This window comes from Talaromyces amestolkiae (genome assembly GCF_001896365.1).
Source record: "Talaromyces amestolkiae strain CIB chromosome Unknown scaffold17.1, whole genome shotgun sequence".
Lineage (NCBI taxonomy): Eukaryota > Fungi > Ascomycota > Eurotiomycetes > Eurotiales > Trichocomaceae > Talaromyces > Talaromyces amestolkiae.
Window position 1 is genome coordinate 697,120 of NW_024468053.1, and position 15,576 is coordinate 712,695.

At 48.2% G+C, this 15,576-nt stretch overlaps 7 protein-coding genes across 7 annotated transcripts; 4 read left to right on the forward strand and 3 right to left on the reverse strand.

The window, feature by feature from the left end:
* Nucleotides 1-706: 706 nt before the first annotated feature.
* BHQ10_008025 (uncharacterized protein) lies at nucleotides 707-2,889 on the forward strand (the record flags this gene model as incomplete). The annotated part of the gene is made up of 4 exons (XM_040880786.1): nucleotides 707-857; nucleotides 919-1,114; nucleotides 1,164-2,652; nucleotides 2,704-2,889. The coding sequence occupies 4 exons, from the start codon at nucleotides 707-709 to the stop codon at nucleotides 2,887-2,889; spliced, it is 2,022 nt and encodes a 673-aa protein (XP_040736528.1).
* A 176-nt stretch (nucleotides 2,890-3,065) lies between these two features.
* BHQ10_008026 (uncharacterized protein) lies at nucleotides 3,066-3,692 on the reverse strand (the record flags this gene model as incomplete). Its single annotated transcript, XM_040880787.1, has 2 exons — nucleotides 3,066-3,587; nucleotides 3,648-3,692. The coding sequence occupies 2 exons, from the start codon at nucleotides 3,690-3,692 to the stop codon at nucleotides 3,066-3,068; spliced, it is 567 nt and encodes a 188-aa protein (XP_040736529.1).
* A 1,367-nt stretch (nucleotides 3,693-5,059) lies between these two features.
* Nucleotides 5,060-6,319, forward strand: BHQ10_008027 (uncharacterized protein; the record flags this gene model as incomplete). The annotated part of the gene is made up of 4 exons (XM_040880788.1): nucleotides 5,060-5,207; nucleotides 5,271-5,638; nucleotides 5,691-5,769; nucleotides 5,826-6,319. 4 exons carry the CDS (start codon nucleotides 5,060-5,062, stop codon nucleotides 6,317-6,319), a joined length of 1,089 nt encoding a protein of 362 aa, XP_040736530.1.
* A 3,088-nt stretch (nucleotides 6,320-9,407) lies between these two features.
* On the forward strand, nucleotides 9,408-9,863 carry BHQ10_008028 (uncharacterized protein; the record flags this gene model as incomplete). The annotated part of the gene is made up of 1 exon (XM_040880789.1): nucleotides 9,408-9,863. One exon carries the CDS (start codon nucleotides 9,408-9,410, stop codon nucleotides 9,861-9,863), a length of 456 nt encoding a protein of 151 aa, XP_040736531.1.
* Nucleotides 9,864-10,183: 320 nt separating this feature from the next.
* BHQ10_008029 (uncharacterized protein) lies at nucleotides 10,184-11,098 on the reverse strand (the record flags this gene model as incomplete). Its single annotated transcript, XM_040880790.1, has 1 exon — nucleotides 10,184-11,098. The coding sequence occupies one exon, from the start codon at nucleotides 11,096-11,098 to the stop codon at nucleotides 10,184-10,186; it is 915 nt and encodes a 304-aa protein (XP_040736532.1).
* Nucleotides 11,099-11,624: 526 nt separating this feature from the next.
* On the forward strand, nucleotides 11,625-13,225 carry BHQ10_008030 (uncharacterized protein; the record flags this gene model as incomplete). Its single annotated transcript, XM_040880792.1, has 3 exons — nucleotides 11,625-12,052; nucleotides 12,106-12,164; nucleotides 12,219-13,225. 3 exons carry the CDS (start codon nucleotides 11,625-11,627, stop codon nucleotides 13,223-13,225), a joined length of 1,494 nt encoding a protein of 497 aa, XP_040736533.1.
* A 250-nt stretch (nucleotides 13,226-13,475) lies between these two features.
* BHQ10_008031 (uncharacterized protein) lies at nucleotides 13,476-15,290 on the reverse strand (the record flags this gene model as incomplete). The annotated part of the gene is made up of 2 exons (XM_040880793.1): nucleotides 13,476-15,149; nucleotides 15,234-15,290. The coding sequence occupies 2 exons, from the start codon at nucleotides 15,288-15,290 to the stop codon at nucleotides 13,476-13,478; spliced, it is 1,731 nt and encodes a 576-aa protein (XP_040736534.1).
* Nucleotides 15,291-15,576: the final 286 nt, after the last annotated feature.

Sequence of the window (15,576 nt, forward strand, 5' to 3'; positions counted from 1 at the left end):
CAGCCTTGGCCTAATAGATATGAGTCATTGCGTCCATCTTCTTCGTCGGTCTAGGCCTGTGCTATGATGCCTTGACTTTGTTAACTTACACAGTAGATCTAGGCTTTCTGTGGCTTATGTACTACGTAGTAACTTCGAAGTACGTACTCATAGAAGAGTCTTCACTATGACACATAGCTACATTGCAACGATAAGTAGGTGACATCGAATGACTGCGTAGAAGCCACCTGGACTTTCTGTTCGAGAGTATGAATAATCCGACGATTTGCCGCTGCAAAAGTTCTAGCGATTTCGAAGCCATCCAAAGAGGCTCTTTGTCGTCTTCTGATTGGCTGTGATAGCTGAGTCAGCCGCTCGTGGGCCCAGGGGCGGTGGCCAATCACAGGGCGAGAAGTAACCTTAAAATGGAGGGCGAAAAGGCCAGCATGGCCCATAACCGATAGAGGCCCGGCTGCTTCCTTCTTTAATCTCCAAGCTGCCCTTTCTCCAACTTCTTCTTTCTTTCTCTCCTCATCCACCCACCCTCCTTCTTCTCTCATTTCTTTCTCTTGTCTGTTGATTTGTATCATATCTGTTTCTTGTCTTTCCTGACGAAAGGCATCAAGCATTTAAAACACCATCTCCCTCCCCCTCAGGAAGTGCGGAGGCAAGCTGTTGATCTATACTATCACGCACTTCATACGCACCTGATCATCACAAACATACGATGGCTCGAGGAACACGGCTGGACGGTCAGTCCAAGCCTTTCGCTTGGACTACCATCCTCTACCTCTTGTTAGTTTTTATTGCACCTCTCGCACTTTTGGGAACCGCCCATGCTTCGGAGGAGCAGAATGTTACAGAGAACTACGGCACTGGTAAGTTCCTTTGGGGACGGACATGAGGAAAAATCTCGAAGACTAATGACCATATCTATAGTCATCGGTATCGATTTGGGAACTACATACTCTTGTGTTGGTGTGATGCAAAATGGCAAGGTTGAGATTCTCGTCAACGACCAAGGAAATCGTATCACTCCCTCCTACGTGGCCTTTACCGACGATGAACGTTTGATCGGCGACGCCGCCAAGAATCAATACGCAGCTAACCCCGAGCGAACCATCTTCGATATCAAGTGAGTAGATTCGTTTTTCTGCAGAAAATCAAATACTGACGTTGTCTAGGCGTTTGATCGGTCGCAAGTTTGACGACAAGGATGTACAGAAAGATCTGAAGAACTTCCCCTTCAAGGTCGCTAATCAGGGCGGCAAACCAGTCGTCAAGGTTGATGTCAACAAGTCCTCCAAGACCTTCACCCCCGAAGAAGTTTCCGCTATGGTTTTGACCAAGATGCGTGAAATCGCCGAAGGTTACCTCGGAAAGACTGTCACCCACGCCGTCGTTACCGTTCCCGCCTACTTTAACGACGCCCAACGTCAGGCCACCAAGGACGCCGGTATTATTGCTGGCTTGAACGTCCTGCGTGTTGTCAACGAMCCCACCGCCGCCGCTATCGCCTACGGTCTGGACAAGACTGGTGACGAGCGTCAGATTATTGTCTACGATCTCGGTGGTGGTACTTTTGATGTTTCTCTTCTCTCTATTGACAACGGTGTCTTTGAGGTCTTGGCTACCGCTGGTGACACTCACTTGGGTGGTGAGGACTTTGACCACCGTGTCATGGACCACTTCGTCAAGCTCTACAACAAGAAGAATGATGTCGATATCACCAAGGACTTGAAGACCATGGGTAAGTTGAAGCGCGAGGTTGAGAAGGCCAAGCGTACTTTGTCTTCCCAGATGTCTACCCGTATCGAAATCGAGGCTTTCCACGAGGGCAAGGACTTTTCCGAGACTCTTACCCGTGCCAAGTTTGAAGAACTCAACATGGATCTGTTCAAGCGCACCCTTAAGCCTGTCGAGCAGGTTCTCAAGGACGCCAAGGTCAAGAAGGCCGACATTAGCGACATTGTCTTGGTCGGTGGTTCTACCCGTATCCCCAAGGTCCAGGCTCTTCTCGAGGAATTCTTCAACGGCAAGAAGGCCAGCAAGGGTATCAACCCTGATGAGGCTGTTGCTTTTGGTGCCGCCGTTCAGGGTGGTGTTCTCTCGGGTGAAGAAGGAACTGGCGACGTTGTTCTCATGGACGTCAACCCTCTTACCATGGGTATCGAGACCACCGGTGGTGTCATGACCAAGTTGATTCCTCGTAACACTGTTATTCCTACCCGCAAGTCTCAGATTTTCTCGACCGCCGCCGACAACCAGCCTACCGTCTTGATTCAGGTCTTCGAGGGTGAGCGTTCTATGACCAAGGATAACAACCTTCTTGGCAAGTTCGAGCTCACCGGAATTCCTCCCGCTCCTCGTGGCGTTCCTCAAATTGAGGTCTCTTTCGACCTTGATGCCAACGGTATTCTCAAGGTCAGCGCTGCTGACAAGGGAACTGGCAAGGCCGAGTCCATCACCATCACCAACGACAAAGGTCGTCTTACCCAGGAGGAGATTGACCGCATGGTCGCTGAGGCTGAGCAATTCGCCGAGGAGGACAAGGCAGCTCGTGGCAAGATTGAGGCCCGTAACGCTTTGGAGAACTACGCTTTCAGCTTGAAGAACCAGGTCAACGATGAGGAAGGTCTTGGTGGCAAGCTTGATGAGGACGACAAGGATACTGTAAGTCTGCTCTTTCAATATATTGAGGCCATTGATACTAACATTCAATAGATCCTTGAAGCCGTAAAGGATGCCACTGACTGGCTCGACGAATACGGCGCCAGCGCCACCATGGAGGACTTTGAGGAGCAGCGCGAGAAGCTGTCCAGCGTAGCTTACCCCATCACCAGCAAGCTTTATGGCGCTGGTGCTAGCTACGATGAGGACGATGAGCCCAGCGGCCACGATGAGCTGTAGGCATTTTTTTGCAAGAAAATCACGGCAAATTGGAGTTTTGAGTTTGTTTTCGTACAAGTTATGCATATGATTCACCCATGTATTTTAACGGTTGATTGTTTTTAGACGGCAATCAGAGTGATATCCAATTATATGAAGTCAATATCTATCTTGTCTATCTCGTAATCAAGAAGTCCTTATTCCAAGAAATCCTTGATAACTTCAACGATAACCTGATGATCATGCTCCTGCTTCAATCCACTAACCACAACCACACCTACAATCTGATCAACATTAGCCACCCTGATCGGAAACCCACCCCCGTGAATAGCATAATCATCCGGCACTCCCCCCGGCACAGAACTCCTTAATCCCCTCCCCTGCGCAAACGCGGCCTCAACTTTACTCTTGTCATCCGTGCTAGCGGCAGCAATCTTCTGTCTCATCGCCCACGAACTCATCCCAAACCTCAACACAGTGTTACGTTTCCGGCGCACCCATTCCTCGTTGTCAGGACTCGTGCCGCTTTCCGTCACGGCCTGGAAGAGGATGTGGTTCCCGTTGGAGGATGTGATTGAGACGACGGAGGGTTTGCGTTGGGAAGCTGGTAAGGAGAGGATGCGGGTGCGTAGGCCGAGGCCGAGGTTGAAGGCGATGTCGGCGTTGAATGAGGGGAATGTAAGGGAGGAAGATTTTTCGAGGGTGGTGAGTTCGTTGAACTGTTAACTTTGTCAACTGGGATGCATGGGTATGGTGAGGGAGGGGGAGTGATGACTTACGTCAGTGGAGGGTTCGGCGAGGGGTTGTTCTGAGGGCGCTGCCATTGCGATTGGATTGATTGCTTAAGATGCTTTGGTTGATGAAGTCAAGAAGAAAGATGTAATTCTGGGATTTGTTATAGTAAATATGAAGAAGGCGAAATATATAATTCTTTGCCAAACAGAGATCTTTAAACCGTGGGGTGTCTAGCCCTAACAAAATTCTGAGGGGCAGCTCAACCCGAACCTTTGATATCAATGGATGCCTGAGAAATAAGGCTTCAATTAGGAGTATCATTTCATTCTACATCGTGTAACTGAGCTTTGTCTGGTACTTCCAGCCCTTCAATACAAAGCAGACAATAATATTTACACGGTTTATATGGTAATAGTGGAAACAGAAAAAATAAACAACTCACGAAGAATCAACAAAGTCATGCGAACTGTACAGTATGCTCGGCGCACCTTCCTTATTAAATCTTCTCCCGTCTTTAACCCAGAGAAATCAGTCCGTTAAAAGCTCAAATCGCCACATAGCATACTCTCATATACAAAGCAAGTCCTTCGGAGACAAGGATCACAATAACATTTAGAACAAATTTGTCCGGATCGGCCCCAATTTCTCCGAGCCCTCCTACCCACTTCAGGCTTCTCTAATGCGTGGAAACATAAGAAATATCATCTGACATGACAAAAGAACGTTCAAAAGGATAAGCTATGTCGACAACAGGGAGTTGGAGATCTCCACATAGATGGCACTGGTCAAGTAAAGTGATGGACCCCTCTCATGAAACCCCCACACGCTTTCCACCAAGATTGGGTCCCCGGGAGACAGCGCATGCATTGGGTTTGGTAAGATGAGCTCTGCGATATGCGGGGAGCCGATGGAATTTGTACGTAGTCGAAAGGCTAGGGTTCAAGCTAGAAGGCCTCCATAGAAAAGTTGTGTGGAAATGTTGGAGTCTAGATTCAGGTGGCTACTGGTCCATATCACATTCTATGGTGTCAGACTACGAGAAACGATACGTTCATTGAAGCTTATGATCTGGGGCTGGGGCTTTATGCTTCTGTCCGGAGAATCGGAGAAATAGCTACGACACGATTCTTTAGCTGTGTTGTTGAGGATTAACGGCATTGTCGCTATTGTTGATTTTCCGTGTGACATTGATCAGTGGTAATTTTAATCCTTTTGAGGTAAGTCTGGATATTTGGTTGGGTATAGTCCGCGCGCAAGTGTGGGATGATTTTAGAATACTTCCCTTTCTATTCTAGACTATAAGTTGAAGGTGTGTTGCGTCTGGTTATAAATACTTTCCCTCACTTGCCCTGAAAGCATCCATCGGTTGTAAACGTTTCTTAATTTTCGTGACACATCTGATTGAGTTTCGCTTTTTCTTTGCCACCTTTAAATTCTGTCTTTCATCTTAAACATAATGGCAACATCAATCCCAACAACACAAACAGTGGCAATGGTCAGGGAACTGGGCGGTGCAGTTGAATTCGTGACCGACTACCCAGTTCCAACACCCGGAGACAACGAGGTTTTGGCCAAGGTGCTCTATACAGGTGTTTGCCAGAGTGGTACGTCTACATCCTCTTAACCAAGCTAGAAAATCACAAATTGACAGCGATTGTTTGGCATAGACTTGCACACCAAAGCCGGCACCGCCGCAAGTGCACAAGGCACCCCCATCACAAACATCAAACTTCCTCATATCGGTGGCCACGAAGGCGTAGGCCGCATCGTTAAACTCGGTCCGAACTGCGGTGAAGGCGTGAAACTCGGCGGCTTGGTCGGAATCCGTTTCTTGAGCAGAGTCTGTCGACGATGCGAGTTTTGTCTGGCTGGTGCAGAGCAATATTGCGCCAAGAGCACAAATCATCTTCACCATGAAGATGGTAGTTTTCAGGAGTATATTGCTTTGGATGCGGATAATTTGACCATCTTGCCTGACGACGTTGATGCGAAACTCATTGGACCGGTATTATGTGCTGGAGTCACGGCTTATAAGGTTTGTTCAAAGGAATTACTCACTCAAGACGGTAATTGACTAGTTGCAACAGGCCGTGCTCAATGCAAACATCAAAGTGGGCGATTGGGTTGCTGTCATCGGTGCCGGTGGGGGTCTAGGACATCTTGCTGGTAAGCAAACCCCTCTTTCCTTCAAGAGGGATCGTCACACTCATACTTAGCTTTAGTCCAGTATGCACGCGCAAACGGAGCATCCGTCATAGCAGTAGATACTGGTAACGACAAGCGCAAATACCTTCAATCAGTCGGAGCCAAGGAATTCGTCGACTTCAAACTCGTCCGGGATACAATTGAAGAAGTCCGCAGGATCACCAATGGAGGTGCTCAGGCAGTTATTGTCGCTGCCGGAAACGCCAAAGCTTTTGCTCACGCAGCAGAAATGCTTCGCATTGGTGGTACACTCAGCTGTATCGGTATTCCGCCTGGAAGGCCTTTCATTGAGACACCCGTTGCGAGTATTGTCATTAGAGGTCTGAAGATTACAGGAAACTTGATCGGCTCGTTGAAAGAATGCATGGAGGCTGTTGAGCTCACACGAAGAGGCGTTGTGATACCAAAGGTCCAAATCAGACCATTTAAAGACTTGCCCCAAGTTTATGAACAACTTGAGAGTGGTGATATACCTGGACGTATCGTCTTGCAAGTGGCCGACAGCGATTGATTGCACATAATTGCTTAGTGTTCGGTTCAATGCTTGAAAAATAGATAGTCACAAACATCATGCTACAGGCCAATGAAGTCAAGAAGTGATAGGATCTGTTTGTGTTTTCATATCATCTTCCAATAAACATGGTAGACTAAGAGTCCGTAAGCCTGAAGGCGCACGTGATAGTGTTTCTGCAGTTTTCTGTCGCAGGATAGAGTTAAGAGCAACATCTGAATGTAGAAAAGGCAATATTTTCATGTATATGCCATGCAAAAGGTCGTAGGGGCCAAATTGTAAGGTAGATTGCTCAGAAAAAGCTGGATTGCAAAGCAGTGTATCTGCTAATGTGTTGGCCACTTCATAGCATTTCAGGAGCTATAGCAGGTCAGTCTCTATTATACTCGTAGCTATGCCGATACATACCTGATCACGACCTAATGGCAGCAGGTCTTCCGCGGAGAAACCACGCAAAGCAGACAAAAGGTCTCGGCCTATAACAACCGGGAACGTGAAACTTAGAGAGGTTGCTTCAGAATCAAATGACAGATAGCCAGCAGAAAGAGCATTTTGCCAAATCATTGTCCTCATCCATTCTTTCGTAATCGAAAGATCTGCTAGCCGAGCTGTGTTGACATCCTCCGAGGAGGTTACTGATTCCCGGAGCAGTCTTTCGGATTCAACTAGCGTGCCTTTGTTGGAATAATCCTTTATGCATTGATCGAATGTGGCGAAGAGCCCAGCAAGTGCGATCATGCCCTTTACATGGGTATTCTCAACTACCGGCTCCATGAGTTGAAGTGGTGTCTCGTAAGATGAGGAAGACGTCAGCCCTAGATGCATACTGTAACCTCTGTATAATGTCAGTGACTATGTCAGATATTGAAATTTTCTGAAGACGAGCCTTTCTGTGACCCACAGTAATGGGAATATAATTTCTCCATTGTCCACCACGCGCCATGCAGCGGATAATTGTAGAGCCTGACTGTTCCGATCAAGGCCCAGTAGTCTGGCTGATGTGAGCGCTTCCTGGACAAACATCAAGGCCGAATCTCGTTTATCGATCTTTGCATGGTATACATGAAGAAAAAATGATGCCAGCACCCAGCGGATGTCCAGATGCTCTCGGTATTGATACTGCTCTCTGATGCGGATGCATTCTTTTGACAGGTACGACCCTTCAACAACAACTGATTCGCTGCCTACACAACAAGCAAGTGGATCCATATCCAGTTGTGCTATCGTAGCAGCGCATAACGCTGTTGCCAGCCCGTACACTGACGGTTCTTCGAGCAGTGGGCTTGATAGTTGTTCAAGCAATACGTCGGAGCGAATGATAGGCCAGACATCGTAGGATTGAGTTTCGTACTCATTCACGACGCGAGCAAGGGCCTCTTTCAAGTGAAGAGAGGCATTAACTTGTAGCCCCAGAGAATCTTGCTCAGGGTCAGTCGCTTGCTGTAAACTCTGCTCAATTTCATGCTGTCCATATCGTATTTGTTCAAAATCATGACTCAAAATCGGCGGGACCGGKGCCTCATTATCATATTCACTGCCATTGGCTTGTTGTTTCATAGACTGCCGCCGGATTTTAGGACCTCGCTTCTGAGCTGGTCTATCGTATGTACAAGGCAACTGCCGTGCCGACGTTTCACAACTTTCGCAAGGCCAAGCTCCATCGCACCGAACTTTACGAGCGATACAGGAGTCACAGGCCCTTTTTACTGGCTTCTTCATGGAGAGCGAGAGCCTCGTAGTGCTTAGAAGTGTCACAGGGGACAGGAACCAGAAGAGACGGAGCACACAGGATGAAGAAATCTTGGCTGGTAGGATCAAGATGGTCGTTGAATCGTGGTGCGGGAGTTAGTTGGAGCTGCCCCCACACTACTGCACCTACCCCGTGTATTGGTACTGTAATTCGCAACTCTATCCAGACCTTTCTCTTTCAACTTCATGTCAATTTCACACTTTTCATCAGGTGTACATATGGAGGGAATCCATGGCCAGCGCTGCGCAAGTACAATTATTTCCCTTATACAGCTCGAGATGATGCAAAGTGATTGTGTCTCAAAATCAGAGCATATTACAAGATATTCGCTCCCATGACAGGATCAGCGGTGACCTATTATGTTGTGCAACACTTTGTCTGTGCCAGCAGAGCGGTTGTGGCAAGTTACCGACAAAGAGTCAATGGTCAATATTCAATCACGTGGGCTCGTAGGCTTTCTGGTACCAAGGGATCAGCCACGAACCAGCTCTAGACCTAGGTAGGGTCTCGATCAAGTAGTTAGAGGTTTCGCCTGCATTGTTGTTGCCCTGTTCTCTGAAGCGTGCGAAAGTAAACTCCTCGATGATTTAGTTCAACGCTGGGAATCATCCAGAGAAACCATTTTTCAGCATGGCAACTAATTACATTTTACATAGCTGTGGCTGAATAGTGGCTTCGTTGCGTAGTGAACGCCAGCTCACTCGTTTCAAATGCTGTGAAATTCTTATCTAGCTACAAGAAGCATGCCGACCGACTCTCCGAGCTTCCGGGAATTCTTCGACTTCGCATGGAATTGAGCTGATCTCCCGAGGTAACTACAACATTCCTGAGCCTACAATTTCCCATCCGACCCAATCAGCTTACGAATAAGCTGCAATATTAGGATAAATGCATGAAAAAAAAAGCTTTTTGATATTAATGCCAAGACTTCCTCCATTCTACTCTTGATAATTTGACTTTGATGCATTGTGTCTTAGACATTTGTCCCTCCCCGGATTGATGTCTAGGGGATGTTACACCAGGTGCCTAGAATCAGTCTCCTATGGTTACAAAAATGCGATTATTTCCTGGTTCCTGCCAAGCTCCTAATTCAGCAAAGGTAAGAATGAACTCAGTTGATAGCTTCCTTGTTGAAAAAATGCTTCAACGGATTAGGATGACCTCAAGTGCTGCCTATATAAGAACCAGCGCCTGGGGCATATCTGGTTCATTCTAAAAACATTTTCCAATAATCATCTGAGCCTCCCTTTAATATAATTCATCCTGACTGAATACGAAATTACCTACTCTTGTTATCGGAGTTTCATTACCTGAACTCGAAAGCCATTATAAGTCAACATGAAATTCATCTCTCTCGCTCTGGTTGGAACAATCCTGCCTCTTGTCCACGCCATCGGAAACGCAATAGTCACCAACTACTGCCAAAGCACCATATACGTTTGGTCAGTGGGATCCTCCACCACGGACTATCAATCCGTGGCCAGCAACCAATCCTATACCGAGCAATATCGAAACGATCCCGTGAGCGGCGGCATCACACTCAAAGTGACCGCAGTTGCGGACGGAATATACAATGGTGCTCCAGAATTGGATTACGGATATAATTTGGACAACGACACAGTCTGGTACGATATATCCGATGTTAATGGCGACCCTTTTGCCGGTTCTTCGGTTGCTCTTGTGCCATCAATCGGTACTTGTCGAAGCTTCATCTGGGCAGATGGGATATCGCCGTCGGGAATTAATACGGCTCCTTGCAGCTCTGATGGGGATTTGCAGTTGACATTTTGCTAAGGGCGATTGGTGTTTCATGTAATATCATTTCAGAAAATACTATTCGCTAAACTTGATGCATGGAGGTACTTTGGTTTCAATTTGACAGGGTGGGGTATATCAACAGGATACATGTAATGTATATTCTAAATAGCTATGAACTAAGTGCATCAAAAAAACAAAAAAACAAATATCAATTCAAACTTCACCAGACTTGGGAAACTTGACCAGGCAATTTCGCAGATGACAAAACGGAAGTGGTATCGTAGTGGGCGTAAAGTAACCGAGTAACAGTAGAGAGTATTGCAGCATAAGTAGATTCATGAGCGTTATCAACTTCATCATTCATTGTCATCCTCCTCATCACCTCCAGCGTGACCCTCAATATCCTCCTCCTCATCATTCGACCCATAACCCTTCAACTTCCTCTTCAACTTCGAATTCTCCCTGTTCAAATTCTCCAACTCCTCCTCATACTTCTCCATCATCTCCGCACTAACCTCACCCATCTCCTCGATGATCTTGAAAACCCGCCATAATCGGAGAACAACAACCAAGGACCCCAATTCCTCCACCACACCTCTCAGCGCAACATCCAAAATAAACGCTAGCACAATGACCAAAGCATCAAAACTATGAAATGTGGACCGAAAATAACTCAACCCAAAACTCAGCACTGAAGCAATCAATTCCAACATGAACAAGCATGAGAATATCAAGCCGACCAGCCCCAACGCTTCCTGCGCTAGACCCCATCGACGATCAATGGGGGTTTGATGCCGCTCACGTAGTTCGCAGACGCGCAACTCAATCATAAAATCGGCAAAGATGCATGCCACATCTACAGCGACCATGAAGAGGACGATGTAATGGCCCCATTTGGAGGATAGGAATGACCGGGTTTTGGCTCTGAGGCGAGCCCAGGTAGTGGATCTGTTTGGGTCGTATGACCAATCATTGTGATAGTAATCTTCATCGTTACACTCTTCGTTGGAGTGCTGCTGTCGGTGTTGTTGCTGGCGGTAGAAGCTGTTATTTCTGCTTATTCCGAGCCCATCCGCGCCTCGTTTAGACCATGATGCAAGGTTTCCAATGAAACGACTGCCGGATGCATCTCGTAAAAAGGCAATAGATGTTGACAAAGGGAAGCCTTTGGCTTTTTGTTTGTGATCACCTCTGCTCTGCGGGTTGTCTTGATTCTCGACGTCTACGTGTTCACCAAGTAGTGGTTGAGAAGCATCAGTAGAGGACGCCATCTAATAGATTCCAAAAAAGTTGCATGTATATAAACCGAACAAAGGTGCAGTATAGACATGTGTTGTTCGGGGAATCCCGTACAGAACATGTCTGCCGAGCAGGGAGAGATCAGACGAAGGGCTTCGCGAGCTTCACTGTTGACTGGACGAACGGGACTAAGTTGCGGGGTAACCTACGGGATGAACCGTACCAATCACTTAGGTACAAAGTTACGTTACAATACATACTTACTTACGAGTATGTAACAGACCAGACCAAACAGAAAGCTCAGAACGAAAAATACGCAGTCTGCAAGAGCGGAAGCGGATACGTATGTACCTCGGACATCACTGCGATTGTACCTCTCTTCCCGCCTTTCCCGCTCTCTCCGCGCCCTACTGTCGGGTTTTGCTGCCCCCGGAATTTGGTGAATGGTTCCCCGCATCGTCATTAAAGGCCCTGACCGCATTCTTTCTCCATCTTTTCCTTCTCTTTCTCTCTCTCGTTTCGATCTTGACATCCTTCACAGCTCTATAAAAGTCCAACATGACTATTCCCGCCATCAGGGTAGCTCCCTCCGCTGCCAATCGTGCACTATCCCTTCTCCGCACCATCCAATTCACCCATCCMCCCAATTGTCCCTGCCACACCAACCCCGGCCACCACCATCACCACCAGCGCCAACAAATCAGCCTCGCCAATAATGTACGCCGACACCTCGCTACTCCGACCGACCCTTCGCAGCAGAAGGAGTACGCCTTTGAGATGGCTGCGTCCAGTATCCGATTCGGACCTGGTTCAACCAAGGAAGTCGGTATGGACTTTAAGAACATGGGCGCGAAGAGGGTCTGTATCGTGACGGATACGAATGTGGCTCAATTGGATGCTATGAAGCAGGCTACCGAGGGTTTGGCGAGAGAGGGTGTGGAATTCACCGTGTTTGATAAAGTCCGCACTGAGCCAAAGGATAGTTCGTACGTATTCAAACTCTGGGATGATGGATACAGAGACTCATTGATGTATACAGAATCAAGGAAGCCATTGCTTTTGCTAAACCTTATAACCCTGACGCATTCCTGGCTGTTGGTTAGTACAACTCAACCCAATGCGGAGAATCTGAGAGACTAACACGCCGTCCAGGCGGCGGTTCCGTCATCGACACCGCCAAATTAATGAACCTGTACACTGTCTTCCATGACGCCGACTTCCTCGACTTTGTCAACGCCCCCCTCGGCAAAGGTCTCCCCATCACCAAGCCCTTAAAACCACTCGTAGCCGTTCCCACCACTGCGGGAACAGGCTCCGAAACCACCGGTACAGCTATCTTCGACCTCGTATCCAAAAAGGCCAAAACAGGCGTTGCGCATCGCGCGCTCAAACCTACTCTGGGAATCTGCGACCCTTTGAACACACGGACCATGCCCAGTGCCGTCCACGCCTCCTCCGGTCTCGACGTTCTCTGCCATTCCCTCGAGTCATACACCGCTATTCCATACTATGAGCGCAAACCCCGTCCAACAAACCCCATTAACCGCCCCGCTTATCAAGGTGCAAACCCTATATCAGATATTTTCTCCCTAAACGCCCTCCGTAGCACAGTCAAATACCTCCCTCGCGCCGTCAGGGATCCCGAGGACTTCGAAGCACAGGAACAAATGCTACTCGCCGCGACACTCGCGGGTGTCGGATTCGGTAACGCCGGTGTCCATTTGTGTCATGGTATGAGCTACCCGATCTCCGGTCAAAACCCAGGCTACAAACACGCGGGCTACGCGGTTGATCACCCCATCATCCCGCACGGCGTCTCGGTCGCGGTCACCGCGCCCGCCGTGTTCAAATTCACGGGCGCCTCAAATCCAGACCGCCATCTCGAAGCCGCCGCTGCATTCGGCGTGGATGTCTCGAACATCAAGCGCGAGAGCGCCGGTGAAGTTCTGAGTGAGGCAATTGCGAAATTCCTGGTTGGGTTGGGTGATCAGCCGCGCGGCTTGAAGGATTTGGGTTTTGGTTCGGGGGATATTGATGGGTTGGTGGAAGGGACGATTCCGCAGAAGAGAGTCTTAATGTTGGCACCTAGTTTGAGTGAGGAGTTGAATGCTGAGAAGGAGGAGTTGAGGGCCTTGTTTGAGGAGTCGATGGAGTATTAGTTTGTATATAAAGTATTATTAAGTGAATATCATGTATGTACAGCACATTAGAGATGCAGTATGTTTGTGAATGTTGAATAATTAGAAAGGTATCAGATGTACATGATGGCTAATGTGCAAAACCCAGGTTGAGGAGACTGAGATCTTCAACCTTTATAACCTGCTCAATCAAAAGGTACAGTCATGGTATAATTAATTGTGACAGAAAACTCATCGACGTGGTATCATTCCAAATCAAATATATGCAAGATTAGTCATCATCTATTTCGACGGTCTCGACAATAGTTTCTAGATGCGTGTCATATTCTTCCGGCTCGGGCTCCTCCTGTTCGACATCTGCTCGAATCATACCCATTGAGCATGCAATGTGATCTAACCAGACGACTGGCCGATGACCACGAGATTTGTCATGGTGCACTGGGCCACGACTGATCTCGGATACTAGGCGGAAGGGTAGGGTGAAGGTATGTGCAGCGTCATCTGCTGAACGGGGACTAGAGTTTTCGGTGGAAATTGTTTCGCAGGTTGAGTCGGCTGAGGGTGTTGGAGACAGGTAGTCCGTTCCAGCAATCTCGTGAGAGTATGCAGCGGATGGTGGAGAGGAGGGTATTGGCGGCGGTGATGGTGATTTTGACTGTGACTGAGATATTGTTCGTTGTTGAGGTTCTAGCGATTCTTGGATTGCAGGTCTGATGAGGAGGTTATCGATTTTGATCGTGCCCAAGAGCTTCTCCAATGTATTAATGCATTGAACTGCACCCTGAAGGAGAAGCGTCGGGTTGGTATCCGGGAACAAGGCTGGTGCCGGCCCTACGAAGCCTTCTGTTCTGACTTCTATGCCTTGTCTTTTCTGGAAATGATACATTATAGAACCCTGAAGTTCGTCGCTGAGACTTCGAAGATTGGCGCATGTAGCCCGAATGCGGGCAACAAGATGGATGACTTCGCTTCGTGGAGTGCCGGGCGATAGTTGTCGCACATCGTAGACATATCGAGGGCATTTGACCAGTTCCATGAAGATCATTTCAGATACATGCACAAACACTGACCATTCGGATGGTTTCTCTGCGTCTTCTTGTTGCACTTGAGCGGCGAGATTTTGCCATTCTTCCTCATCCAAGAAACAGGGTATACCCTCATGAAGGGCGTGAGCAACCAGAAAGCCTCGAAAGGCATAATAGCAGGACCGACCAAAGCCAGACATGTGTTTCTTCGCCCCACGTTTCAACATCATCTCTTTGACACCGCGGGCATGTTTGACCCAGGCATCTGGAGTCGTGCGCGCATACAGTTCGTAGACCATAAGCATCATAACAGTGCTCAGCACATTATCGGAAAGAGCTTCTTCTGTGTCTATTATGCGATTGATTCTTCGCAATGCTTCTCCGTACATGTAGCGACTTGATCGAAGGAGCCGGGTATCCTTTGTCAAGGAGGCCAGGTATACCGCGCTGAGACAGCATACCGCCGAATCCTGATACGCTTTCGAATGGAAATTCTCCATGATGTATTCGGGAAACGCGATTTCCGATCGGAAGCGATTGTGAAAGTACAGAGTTGGAAACGCAGCGCATGTGAAGTCCATAAAGAGTCTCGGTTGCTGCGTCATAAATAATTTCTGCATGAGGGACGGCGACAGACTCTCGTCAATGCTGCTCACGTGTGTCTGCATTAATTGTAGTGCCTCTTCCGCGACGACTTCGGGCATCATTGTGCGCGCATCGACTTTAGCTACAGCGCTGGACGATTCGGAATCTGGGGATAGTTTCTTATCGGCATCGTGGGGTGATTTCCGGTCAGATGTGCGACGGTGCCGGCGTTGGAGGTTCGGTCCTTCGTCCTGGAATTTGAGGCCGCGGTTGTAACCCGGACAGGGACAGCCGTATTTTCGACATTGACCGCACTCGGGGCGAGCCTCGTCGCACTATGAATTGGTTAGTTTCGTTGTCGCCCATAGTCGTACGTTCCGTGCCAATTACTATCTAACGTTCAGAGGAAGAAATCTCACCTTAATCCGTCTGTTTCGACAAACCGAGCAGCCCTTGCTACGTGGAACACCAACCATGATGCATGGTGTCTCCGCGACAAGACGAAGAGAATCTCAACCCGCGAAAATCGATAATCAGTCGCAATCCCCTCTCGATTTCACTGCGTAATTGGGCCGAGCCACGGCGGGCGCCAATAGCCGTGGCGAAGGATCTGGATGGAGAAGACGACGGGAAAAGGCAGCCGCAGCGGGGAGATCGAAACAACACTTATCAATCTAACCGCGAGCCCCAGGATCTGCGTTATTATCAAGGCGGACGATAGCGAGAAACACGATCATATTCGCTAGAGAGAGGAAAAAGAGT